Below are 13,991 nucleotides of genomic sequence, written 5' to 3'. Positions count from 1 at the left end.
CAATCTATAATGCAGCAATTGTAAATGATTATTTTTCTATTTTCCTAGTTGCTGGACTTATTGATTCCTTAATATACCACTCTGCAAAAGCCATACAGAAGAAGATTGAGTTGGGAAAAGCTTCCTAGCTATGTCACTGAACCTACCATGAACAATTGTCGGACACATGTATTGGTTGAAAGAGAGAATGTCTAGCCTTGTGTGTGTGAATCTGGCCACAGAGAACACTTCCTGGGCACATGGCCTCGCCATTGGACATGCTTGGGTTCTTTACTGACGTTTTCACTTTAATGAAGAACTAATTAACTTCACAATGACCTGGACATTTCTAGAGTTAAATTTGATGATGAGGCACAGTTGAATAATTTGTACATTGAAATTGAAAAAATATAGTATTGCTAGATAAATATCACTGAAAGCAGTCTAAAGCTATTGTTTACTTTACATGTATTTAATTATTGTAATATTAGTAACCTTTGACATTCATATTTAACAAAAAACCTCTGGAGTTCCTGAGTGGAAAATATGAAGTAGAAGGAGTGTTTTCTTTGAGTTATCATTGTCGAAGGTTAAAAATAATGAATTCTGATGTTTATTTGAGCTCCAGTCACATTTGTTATATTTTTATAATGGAAATGTGTGTATATGTGTGTGTGTATATGTATGTATGTATGTATGTATGTATGTATGTGTGTGTGTATATATATATATATATATATATATATATATATGAGAGAGAGAGAGAGAGAGAGAGAGAGAGAGAGAGAGAGGTGTGTTTCATCTCCATTATTTTTTATGTCGGTTAATGGTTTCTTTTACTACTTCACCCAGAATGGATTTGAGCTGCTGCTGGCAGTAATGACAGAGGGGTTTAGCTCTTACTATCCCTAACTCTAGTTAATCCAGCAAAGTCACCAGCTCATCTGTATACTCTGTGCAGATAAAATTAATAACCTTCCACTTTTTATTGTTTGCTGAAAGAGTGCAACCTTGTATCTTTATTACTCCTCTACATTGGATTTTTCATTGGAATACCTTTGACATTGAAGATCATTGAAAATGTTGACAAAAAATGTTTTGTTCTTTTGTCTTTAGGAACTAACAGCAAACTTGATTAACTTTACTTTCAAATTTTGATCGATAATGCCCACCAGAGACATAGCTAATATTTCCCTAATCTAACTTTTAACTGCAATAAAGAAACCGTTAAAAAAAAAATCAGCAGCAGAATCACAAAACATTTCAGTATAAATATAATGTGCTTTATGTACTAGAATTTTAGAATTTGCTTGGGGAACTGCAAAATACAGAGAATGCAAAAGGCCATGTAGATTAGCTTGGATTGGCCTTTATTTTAAAATGCCACTGTTTCATAAATTAATTAATGGTCTGATAAAGTCTTATGTAATTCTTAAAGAAAAATGTTTCAATTGTTTTTGTGCTTTTTCTGATACATGGACAGATTTCCTGCTAAATTTCAGGAGTCAGCATTAAAAATTATTATTATTTTTTTCATTAAGACAATTTAAGTAGGGTCTAACTTTATCTTGAAGATAATATACTTCCATATAACAGGTGTCAAAGTGTAAAATATTTCCTGCAATTAAGTATGATTTTTTGATTAATTTTTTTGACTTTAGTTGTTTGTATGGTCTCTTCTTTTTAATTTCTTGCATTCTTTACTATCTAGATCAGATTCTGTTCACTGTGAGGGCTATTGCCAGTGACTCTATACATCTTTGGGTATCCATCTCAAATTCAGGGCTGGCTTTGTGTATCCAAGAGTGGATTGTGACAGATGGAATGATGTTTGTATGAATTGGGGCTAGGGCTTGTTTTATTTGTTTGTTTATTTGTTTTTCTCAAGTGCTGTGGTTGACATTTTTTGGTTGAAAGATTGGTCTGTGCTGGATTTATAAATAGCAAATATTAATAAAATTGTGAAAATGAGCCTATAATAGGCCTGTTTGATTTCAACTGTTATTAATTTATAAAATATAGATTTATAGACTGAAATCTGCCCTAGTATGTAGGAATACAAACACAGGATTTGGCGGTACCTTGAAAAAAATGATATGGCCAGTTGGCAGAAGGGTTTTTATTTTTATTTTTCATGCGTCATAATAAACCTCAATCCATTAGTTACTGTACAGTTACACTGCTAGTGAGCATATTTAGTTTATTTAAGTATTATTACAGTTTACTTACTCTTATTGCCACTGACCAAGCAAAATTATACACAATAGCAATTGAATAAAAAAACACATCTTTGTGGAATTGATTAATTGTTTGGTATTAGATCTTATTGGCTAATGACATAGAAAATGCTTTATTAAAGGCAAATATACATGGAGGAATAATCTAGATTACCAGATAAACATTAGAAAGATATAAATGTTATTTTATTATTGTTATATTTTATTTCTAACGTTTCTCAATTCACTAAACATTTTAGTATAAAAATGTATACAATAAAACAAATGAAAGGTCAACGTATAACTATTCCTTTGTTAATGTATTTTGTATTAATACCAATCACATGACCATATTACATTAAAGGACTATTTAGCTATTCTATTCCTTCAACGACTTTAGGTTGTTTTGCAGTAATTGATGTTAACCACCATGTGGTGCTATAAACACTGCTTTAATATACAAACAGTGCCCACATAAAAAAAATAAAAGGGGGGGGGGGTGCAAAGTGTGTAACTACAAATCTGCAAAAGCAAATTTTCAGAATTTGTCATAAAGTCTAGTACATGAAAACCCTGAAAATATAGTATATTGTTTGTAACTTATAACCAATAATTATGATGTAAACCATGATTTGTTTTTATTCCTGTCTTGAGGTAGACTGGAATTATACTGAAATAAATTTCAAGAAAGATTCATTTTTAAACATGAAAAATTTTGCATAATTTTTAGGAATAAACAGGCACACAATACACATTAGACTTTAAATTCCATGTAAAGGTCGTGCAGATGTAAAAAAAAAAAAATTTATGAATTGTAGTGTCTATTGTTTCACTGAGTTTTGCATTTTCTAATTATTGTCAACTCTCTATGTCCTTTCTATTGTATCAACCTGTCAAAATTAAATGACCAAATTTTTTTTTATTACAAATTAAATGCTGTTCATTATTATTGTTCATTATTATCATATTGAACATTATTTTTTTTACGAGTAGAAAGGATAAATATCTACACAAAGAACATTTTAATTTGGAGTACACCTAGTAATTAATTTTCATTATTTCACTATCTAACTACATGGGGCTGTAGTGCATTTCATAAATAAATGCACATATAGGACAGCAGCTTCAAATCAACCATCAAAATGAAGAAAATTTGAATGTAAATCTCAGAATGTGATCTGGGATTTTCACGCATAATTGTTTCTAGACTTTACTCGGAATGATGCAATGAAGAAGAAAAAAAACATTCAGGGAACAGCATTTAAAATAAGTGTTGCTTTTTTTTTTAAATCCCTGTGGTGGAAATACAAGTTGATGCAGCAGTGCAGATAGGAGCAGTAACAAAAAAAGGGGGGGATATCATCAATACAATGCAAATATTATAAAACACAAATGATCTAAAAAAAATAAATAAAAATTTAATAAATCTGTGTGGAGTCTGGTTGCTGGTAGAACAAAACCACTCTCCCGATGTATTTTGTGGCCAAATATGCTTTTGAGCGAACCTTATCATTAAGAGAATGAGAAGAGATGTCTATTTTAGCTTTCAGTTTCCCTCTCACCCCCACCTTGGTCACTGTGTTTACACTGTTTAGTTCCATCTTCACCACAGAGCTGGTATTTTTCATTAACTGCCCAGTCTGTTGACATCACAAGTCCCAATGCTACCTTCCAAGAACACCACAACAAAGAGGATAATGCTGGCCACTACAGACATGTAAAACAGTCATTGCTGCTTATTTCACACATTAAAGGATTTAAAAATTGTTTTCAGACCTCGTATGAATCTATTTCTCCTGTAATTGACATCATTAACCTGCGTGTGAACAAGAATGTTGACAATGCATTTATCTGGAGTGCACCAATGTTGAGTGTCACCAAATCTGACATATTCCTGCCTTTTGGTGAGGTACATTATAATCCAGTCCTGATCTGTCTGCAGCAGTGAGTGCTCAGTCAGGATGGCTAGACTCTGTTAAAAGTGTTAAAAAATGTATGGCCTCTCCAGGTGTGTGTGAGCTCAGTGAAGCTGGTAGATCATGGCATTCTCCACAATGATCCAGGGAGCTGCGTAATAGGGAGCATAATGTGCTACAGAAACAGCCTTTTTCATTATATGTGGTATTGATCATAATAACTGAGAAGGTTGGGGATATGGTAGGGGTGGTGTCAGTGTTGTGATATCAGTCACTGTGCTGATTGTACTGACCCATAACCCTTAAACCCTAACTGTTAATCATCAATTTTAGAAATCTGAATTTACTGATTCATTCATGCAGAAAAGAAAGTGATTAAATAGAACATAAATTAATTATCTGGTAGTGTCAGAATATATGATAATGCCATCTGAATTAATTGAGGGAGTTGACAAGTTTACTGAGAGCTAAATAATTTACATGATATCACTTTTAAGTGACCCAGACAGTGCAATTACACATTCTATTGTTTAAAAGGAAAAAAGTACACATTTAATGTCTGTAATAAACCTATTCTTTTGTTGTTTTGAAAACATTTATTTACATTTACTTGTGCTAATACTTGCTACAAAATACAACATTAAGCAGTGCACATACAGATTAATGACTTATGGGCCACTTACATACATGTTAACTAAAAGCATTTTTGAAAAGTAGAGAGGTTTATTTAAAGATGTCTGTAACATTATGAATGAAATCTTGATCAGTTGAACAATGCTACTGAACTTCTAGTGAGAGCTAAACAAATTTAGAACTAATATTTGAAACTTATGCTGACATCACTTCTTCTTCTTCTTCTTCTTCTTCTTCTTTCAGCTTCTTCTTCTTCTTCTTCTTCTTTCAGCTTCTTCTTCTTCTTCTTCTTTCAGCTTCTTCTTCTTCCTCTTCTTCTTCTTCTTCTTTCAGCTTCTTCTTCTTCTCTTTCTTCTTCTTCTTCTTCTTCTTCTTTCAGCTTCTTCTTCTTCTTTCAGCTTCTTCTTCTTCTTCTTCTTCTTTCAGCTTCTTCTTCTTCTTTTTCTTCTTTCAGCTTCTTCTTCTTCTTCTTCTTTCAGCTTCTTCTTCTTCTTCTTCTTTCAGCTTCTTCTTCTTCTTCTTTCAGCTTCTTCAGCTTCTTCTTCTTCTTCTTCTTCTTCTTCTTTCAGCTTCTTCCATTAGGGGTCGCCACAACAGACCATTCGTCTCCATACTACTCTGTCCTCTACATCTGCCTCTTTCAAACTACCTGCATGTCTTCCTTTACCACAACCATAAACCGCCTCCTTGGTCTTCCTCTTTTCCATCTTCCTGGTGGCTCCACCCTCAGCATTCTTCAACCGATATACCCCATGTCCCTCTTCTGAACATGTCCAAACCATCTCAATGATGTCGACATTACAATTTAGTTTATAGTTATGGTTAAAATTGTATTTAGCATATTACATGAATTAAAAAAAGTATAAATCATATAAAATTAATATATAAATGTATTCATAAATACATTAAAAATGTATTCATAAATACATTAAAAATTTATTCTTAAATACATTTTAGGTTTTATTATTTATTTCTATTTTGCAATATTGTTACATAATATTACAACATATTATAACATTACATTGAATAAACAAGAAGTAAGAAGCAAGAAGTTCTGTCCCTCTTTAAAATAACCTGAATAGAATCAAGCTTAGTTGTGTCAGATTTAACCATATAATTTTTGCGTTTAACAAGGTGATTGCATTGCATTACAATGTATTGTATTGTGAACAACTGCCAAATCAACTTCTTGTCCAGTAACTGTTTCAGCCATGTAAACTGATACATGCACAATTGCAACAGGAAATTTTGGTTAAATTACTTGGAAGCAATTGGGCATTTTTCGGGAACACTAGCAAAAATTGGCTATATAAAGGCAGCCAGGTTAGAAGCTCTTATAACTTTCTGAGTTTCTGAGAAGCTCTTCACTAACACTGGACACTCAGAATGCTGCATCAGGTGGTAGGTCACTGAGGGCTTCAATGAAAGGCCTGCGCCAGTTTTCTTCCCTAAATGGTGACAAGCAGTGTAAGTATACTGCCAGAGGCTGCAGTGAGTGCTCTGTCACTTGATGCCACTGGCATCTGGGGTAGGTTGTACCATAGTGTTTCCACTGTCTTCTACAGACACTCATTTTGAACACACTAAATATAGAGTTACTCCTGCAATTCCCTACCATAGGCTTTAGTAGCTAATTCACATGGGCTAGATCCTCTAGAGCTTTTTTCTGACTTTTATGGCATTGAGACTGTGTATGTATAAATATTACATTACAATATATATATTGGTGTTGATGAGTTTGCCAGTGCATTCCTAATGATGGTCTCCTCTACTTGCATTAACTGCTTAGTGAAAGTTCTAATAAATCATGGCCAAATGCAAATTCAACACTTGGGATAAAGTCTAGACCATTTAGGTAGTTAATTTAATTACTTTATTTTGAAGCCTTATATTTTTTAGCTTTCAAAGGCAAAATAAATAAGTACTGATAAGTAGAACAATGGGGTTGGATATATTAAGCAGCAGTCAGTTCTTGAAGTTCATGTTTTAGCAGGAAAATGTGATTTTTGCACATTGACAGGGGCTAAACTGAGGTGGGCTAGGCCATTTGGTCAGAGAGGTAGTTCATGATGGGTGTTCTTGGTATGCACTTTTACCAAAAGTAATCTAAGGAAGGCCAACCAGCAAACCAGCACGGGGTTTATTGATGCATATAGGGGAGTGAAAACTAGTCCATCTGTCTAATTCCAATAAAAAGTTACCGTAGCACAAATTGTGGAAGAGTTCATGCTAGTTATGATAGAATAGTGTCAGAACACAGTAAACTGCAGCTTGCTGTGTTGGGGCTAGATGCCTGCAGATCAATTAGAGAACTGAATGCTGACTTTTGTCCACTAAAAGCATCTACAATGGTTAGGGACAGGAGCATGGAGCAATAAAAGAACAGTTTGGACTGATGAATCTGGTTTTCTTTCATGTCATGTGGATGGCAAGTGCAATGTTTACCAGGTGGATAGATGGAACCAAGATGAACTATGAAAAGTGCAAGATGACAGAGTCAGTGTGATGCTCTGAGAAATGTTCTGCTGGGAAATCTTGAATCCTGGCATTCATGCATGTAACTTTGATACGTACTACATATCTGCACATTGTTGCAGACCAAGCACAGCCCTTTATTGCATCAATATTATGCAATGGAAGAGGTCTCTTTCAGCGGGATAGTGCACCCTGCGACACTGCAAAGATAGTTTGGGAATAGTTTGAAGAACATGACAAAGAGTTAATAGTGTTGACTTGTTTTCAAATTCTCCACTACTCTTTCCCATAACTTCATGGTGTGACTGATCAACTTGATTCCCCTGTAGTTACTGCAGGGGAATCAAGTTGATCAGTCACACCATGAAGTTATGGGAAAGAGTAGTAGAGAATTTGAAAACAAGTCAACACTATTAACTCTTTGTCATGTTAATAGCTCAAAATACTCCCTCCACCTTCTTAACACACTCTCCTCACTAGTCAACACATTTCCATTCCCATCCTTTATTGCTCTAACCTGCAGCACATTCTTACCAGCTCGGTCCCTCTGTCTGTACAAAACCCGTTGCTAATATTCTCTATGGCCAAAAAGCCAGCAGTGTTAACTTGAAGGCCCTGGGCAGATTAGATTGACATGGCAGCACATAGAGTCTGAAATCTGTATATATCTGAAATCTGTATATGTATATTTTGTTTAGTGTATGTATATATATGTGTATGTATATATATATATATATATATATATATATATATATATATATATATATATATATATATATATATATATATATATGTACTGTATGTATATATATATATATATATATATATATATATATATATATATATATATATATATATGTATATATATATATATATATATATATATATATATATATATATATATGTATATATATATATATATATATATATATATATATATATATATATATGTATATATATATATATATATATATATATATATATATATATATATATATATATATATATATATATATATATATATATATATATATTGACTATTTAAGAACTGGGATATTTTTTAAGCTTCCTGAAATTGTGTACAGATCCTAGCAACATGGGGCCGTGCATTATCATGCTGCAACGTGAGGTAATGGTCGTGGATGAATGGCACAACAATGGTCCTCAGGATCTCGTCACAATATCTCTGTGCATTAAAAATGCCATCAATAAAATGCACCTGTGTTTGTTGTCCATAACATACGCCTTCCCATACCATAACCCCACCGCAACCATGGTCCACCTTGACATTAGCAAACCGTTTACCCACACAATGCCATACAAGCTGTCTGCCATCTGCCCTGTACAGTGAAAACCGGAATCATCCGTGAAGAGAACACCTCTCCAAAGTGCCAGATGCCATAGAATGTGACCATTTGCCCACTCAAGTTGGTTACGCAACGAACTGCATTCAGGTCGAGACCCTGATAAGGTGATGAGCATGCAGATGAGCTTCCCTAAAATGGACAGAAACCAGAAAATTTGAGCAGAAAATCTTTGGTTATGCAAAACAATTGTTGCAGCAGCTGTCCGGGTGGCTGGTCTATGACAATCTTGGAGTTAAAGATGCTGGATGTGGAGGTCCTGGGCTGGTGTGGTTACACATGTTCTGCAGTCAGCATGCCAATTGCATGCTCCCTCAAAACTTGCGACATATGTGGCATTGTGCTGTGTGATAAAACTGCACATTTTAGAGTGGCCTTTTATTGTGGCCGGCCTTAGGCACACCTGTGCAATATATACAAGTATAGTGGAACCTCGATAGTCGTGACTTTTCATTTGGAACCGGACTAAGAGTAACTAGCCTAAAATCTTATAGTTTGCGAGAAGCCGCAAGTAGCTTGAAAGTTTGGAGTAATATTTCAAAACAGAGTTTGTACTAATAAATTACATACAATGTTTTTTGTTAGTCACGAGGGGTCAAACAAGGTTGCACTGTTACACACACACACACACACACATATATATATATATATATATATATATATATATATATATATATATATATATATATATATATATATATATATATATATATAGAGTGGTGTATCAGTACACATATTCGTACCAAACCATTTCAATCCTGACAATTCTGCATATCGGGGGAGTAAATGCATGAAGAATGGAAGGAATGAAGAATTTGTTAAATTATGCTGAAAAAAGTAGAACAGTTTAGTAGAACACATCTTTAGAAAATTAAATATTAAATATAAAAGACAAACACACACACACACACACACAGTTATATTCACATCTGTATTACCCAAATGGGGGCTAACAAATGTAAACTAATTAATTTTCTGTTTATTTAATATATTTAATTTGTGGCAATATAATCGATTGGTCAATTTAATGGATGCAATAAAGTCAAGAGGCTTTTATTGTCATTCAAGACAGCATGTAAACACTGTAATATAATATAATAAAGTTGAAGGTGCAAAAAAAGTATGTAAACAATGTAAACAATATAGTAGTCAGGTGCAAAAAGACGGCATGTAAACAGTAATACAGTGAAAGGTGCAGTTAAACAGATATCAGTTATCAAATATAAATAATAATAATAAATAAATGATGGTGGAATAGATTGAGATGAGTGTGTGTTGTGTTAAGTCCAGGTTGTACAGTTTGATACACACATTTGTGTGTGTGTGTGTTTGTGTGTGTGTGTGTGTGTGTGTGTGTGTGTGTGTGTGTGTGTGTGTGTGTGTGTGTGTGTGTGTGAGTTCCCTTCAGTTCTGTGTATTAAATAGCCTGATGGCTTGCGGGAAAAAACTGTTGCACAGTCTTGTTGTGAAGGCCTGAATGCTTCGGAACCGTTTTCCTGATGGCAGGAGTGTGAAAAGTGTGTGTGATGGGTGTGTGTGGTCATCCACAATGCTGTGTGCTTTGCGGATGCAGCGTGTGGTGTAAATGTCCATGATAGAGGGGAGAGAGACTCCGATGATCTTCTCAGCTGTCCTCACTATCCTCTGTAGGGTCTTGCGATCCGAGACGGTGCAATTCCCAAACCAGGCAGTGATGCAGCTGCTCAAGATGCTCTCAATGGTTCCTCTGTAGAACATGGTCAGGATGGGGGGGAGGGAGATGGGCTTTTCCTCAGCCTTCTCAGGAAATAGAGACGCTGCTGGGCTTTGGTGATGGAGCTGGTGTTGAGTAACCAGGTGAGGTTATCCGCCAGATGAACACCGAGGAATTTGGTGCTCTTGACGATCTCCACTGAGGATCCATCAATAATCAGTGGAGATTGGTCGCTCTGTGCTCTCCTGAAGTCCACAACCATCTCTTTCGTTTTGTCTACGTTCAGAGACAGGTTGTTGGCTCCACACCAGGCTGTTAACCATTGCACCTCCTCTCTGTATGCTGACTCGTCGTCCTTGCTGATTAGACCCAACACGGTCGTGTCATCAGCAAACTTGATGATATGATTTGAGCTGTGCGTTGCTACACAGTCGTGAGTCAGCAAAGTGAACAGCAGTGGACTGAGCACACAGCCCTGGGGGGCCCCAGTGTTTAGTGTGGTGGTGCTGGAGATGCTGTTCCCGATCCGTACTGACTGAGGTCTCTTTACAGTCAGGAAGTCCAGGATCCAGTTGCAAAGGGAGGTGTTCAGGCCAGTAGGCTCAAATTCTCGATCAGGTGCTGAGGAATGATGGTGTTGAATGCTGAGCTAAAGTCAATGAACAGCATTCGGACATATGAGTCCTTGGTATCCAGATGGGTGAGGGCCAAATGGAGGGTCGTGGAGATAGCATCGTCCGTGGAACAGTTTGGACGATATGCAAACTGCATGGGGTCCAGTGAGGGTGGAAGCTGGGTCTTAATGTGCCTCATGACGAGCCTCTCGATGCACTTCATCACGATGGGGGTGAGCGCGACGGGACGATAGTCATTTAGGCAGGATATGGTAGACTTCTTCGGCACAGAAACGATGGTCGTTGTCTTGAAGCACGTGGGAACAACGTTACTGCTCAGGGAGATGTTAAAGATGTCATTAAAGACATCCGCTAGCTGTTCTACACATTCCCTAAGCACTCTGCCAGGAATGTTGTCAGGTCCAGCAGACTTCCGTGGGTTAACTCTGCATAGAGTTTTCCTTACTTCAGCTGTGGTTAGACAGAGCACCTGATCAGTGGGAGAAGGGGTGGTCTTCCTCGCCTTCACGTTGTTCTGTACCTCAAACCAGGCGTAGAAGCCGTTAAACGCATCTGGGAGGGAGGCATCACGGTCACAAGCAGGTGATGTAGTCTTGTAATTCGTGATCGCATGGATGTCCTGCCACATGCGCCGAGTGTCTCCACTGTCCTGGAAGTGGTTGTGGATAGTTCATATATTATTTAACCAAGCACCATTTTATTTAAAATTGTTTTTAAAAATAAACTGTTGATGATAACAAATGTTATTTTAATGTTAAATTTCATCGATTCATGACTTAAAAACCGAGGTACGTACCAAATCATGATTCAATCTTTCAATTCTCTGGGTTTTTAGTAGAGTTGAGACTCAGAGCTCTATAGCAGGCTACTCAAGATCTTTCACTCCATAATCCATATCTTAGAATCCACCTTAGAAATATTGCTAAAATTAGAAATATGATGTCGTTACAGGATGCAGAAAAACTAGTTCATGCTTTTGTTACTTCTAGATTAGACTACTGTAACGCTTTACTGTCTGGGTGTGCGAGTAAGTGCATAAATAAGCTTCAGTTAGTTCAGAATGCAGCAGCAAGAGTCCTCACTAGATCTAGGAAATATGATCACATCACCCCTGTTTTATTCAGTCTACACTGGCTCCCAATTAAATCTCGCATTGATTATAAAATACTACTACTGACGTATAAAGCACTTAACGGTCTCGCACCGCAGTATCTGAGTGAACTTCTGTACCAGTATGATCCTCCACGCCTACTTAGATCAAAAGGTGCTGGCTATCTGTTCGTTCCTCAAATAATGAAGACTACAGCAGGGGGCAGATCTTTCTCTTATAAAGCCCCACAGTTATGGAACAGCCTTCCAACCAGTGTTCAGGACTCAGACACAGTTTCAGTGTTCAAGTCGAGGTTGAAAACGTATTTATTTAGTCAAACCTTTGATCGGTAGATTTTTTTCTTAGGTAAAGGCTCAGATCTGGAGGGAATATGGATATAGAATGTTTGGTGAACTGGTATATTTGTATGCTGTCGTCCCCTCACATTCACACATTCACTCAGGTTTGTTGACGGTGGTGTGGTGGGTCGTCTCTTATCCCAGAGATCCCTCATGTCTGTGTTCCCATCTGGTTCTCCCTTTTAGTTATGCTGCTATAGCGAGTTTTGCCAGAGTCCAAACTGCACAATGACATTAACTTTCATACAACAATAAGGACACTTAATAATCCATATCCTTCTCTTTCTGTCACCCCTCTTCTCTCTCTCTCTCTCTCTCTCTCTCTCTCTCTCTCTCTCTCTCCCTCGGTCGAGTTAAACATGCTCCTGAGGCTCCAGTGACCGTGGTTCCTGCCCCTCTCCCCTCCGTGGATCTTCCCACTTCGTCCAGGCCTGCCTCTGGATAGTGTTCTCTTCGACTGGAGGCCACTCTGTGCAGCTTGGGACGGTTTCTCATCAACACCTTGGGTGGTTCCATGAAATTCCCGAGTAAGAACAGGAGCTTTGAGGATGGATTAGACTGTAGTTAATGTCAACAGTCTGCTACACTGACTTAGGATACAGTTTGCTTCTGATCATCATCACTGTACCCCTACCACTGTACTATACATTGTATATCTGCTTCAAATGGACATTCGGTGCAACCCAGATGAGGATGGGTTCCCTCTTGAGTCTGGTTCCTCTCAAGGTTTCTTCCTTATGCCATCTCGGGGAGTTTTCCTTGCCACAGTTGCTCATCAGGGACAAACGTACTTACAAAGAACATATTTACTTTTAATTACCACATTATCTGTGTAAAGCTGCTTTGAGACAATGTTCATTATTAAAAGCGATGTGCCTTCAATGTATTTTATATATATAAAATGTCTGTTGTTGCACTTTAGAAATCCACAGCTGTTGTCCAGAACAATCTGAACAAAAACTGTGTATTAAGGATTCTAAATCTAATTATAGATTCAGTGTACAATATTTACATGTGGTACTGTACTATTGTATGGGAATGCATGACTCCTAATACGATTTCTGCCCTGGTATTTGAAAATGGCAGCAGGACGGCATGTTCTTTTCAAGCAACGGGGGAATTTCTCAAGGAAGGAGCGTATATTTGAGATGTCTACCTAACAACGGGATGTGCCGTTTGCACAGAAAACCTTTGTTTAACGGTGTTTGTTTGTTAGTCTATTTTTGTCACATTTATAATTTAGGTTTTTATTCATTAAACCTTGTGGATATACGCGGAATTCGTAGTAACGACCATCAGCTCCACGAAGTGGACCGAAATGGAACACATAAGGAACAAACAGCCGGCTTTTGTGCAGACTGACACGTGGAAAGAAACGCGCCTCCCGCCTTCGTTTCTTGGAATTCCAACGCTGGTTCGCGGCAGCCATATCACTCCGCGCAGCGCACTATTCCCACGCCTCGTGTGTTTTACCACGGAATTCCTGATGTCAGACACATTTTACAAGTTTAACGATCTTAACATTTTTGCCAAAGCACAATATTTTATGATAATAATAAATACTATTAAAATTAAATATTTCAGAGATTGAATTTGGCGCGAATTTGTACGTGGAAGGACACTAACAAGCG

At 36.9% G+C, this 13,991-nt stretch overlaps 1 protein-coding gene across 2 annotated transcripts in view; it reads left to right on the top strand.

Moving 5' to 3' along the window:
• Window positions 1-1,950, top strand: part of ergic3 (ERGIC and golgi 3) — a 28,153-nt gene extending 26,203 nt beyond the window's left edge. For both annotated transcript variants that reach the window (XM_083533902.1, XM_083533901.1), the window contains 2 exons: window positions 49-695; window positions 832-1,950. In XM_083533902.1, coding sequence (XP_083390028.1) covers window positions 49-128 — 80 coding nt within the window. In that variant the 3' untranslated portion in view covers window positions 129-695; window positions 832-1,950. The remainder of the gene's footprint in view (window positions 1-48; window positions 696-831) is intronic.
• Window positions 1,951-13,991: the final 12,041 nt, after the last annotated feature.

This window comes from Silurus aristotelis (assembly GCF_946808225.1).
Source record: "Silurus aristotelis genome assembly, chromosome: 2".
NCBI lineage: Eukaryota > Metazoa > Chordata > Actinopteri > Siluriformes > Siluridae > Silurus > Silurus aristotelis.
This window is presented reverse-complemented; position numbering and strand designations above follow the sequence as displayed.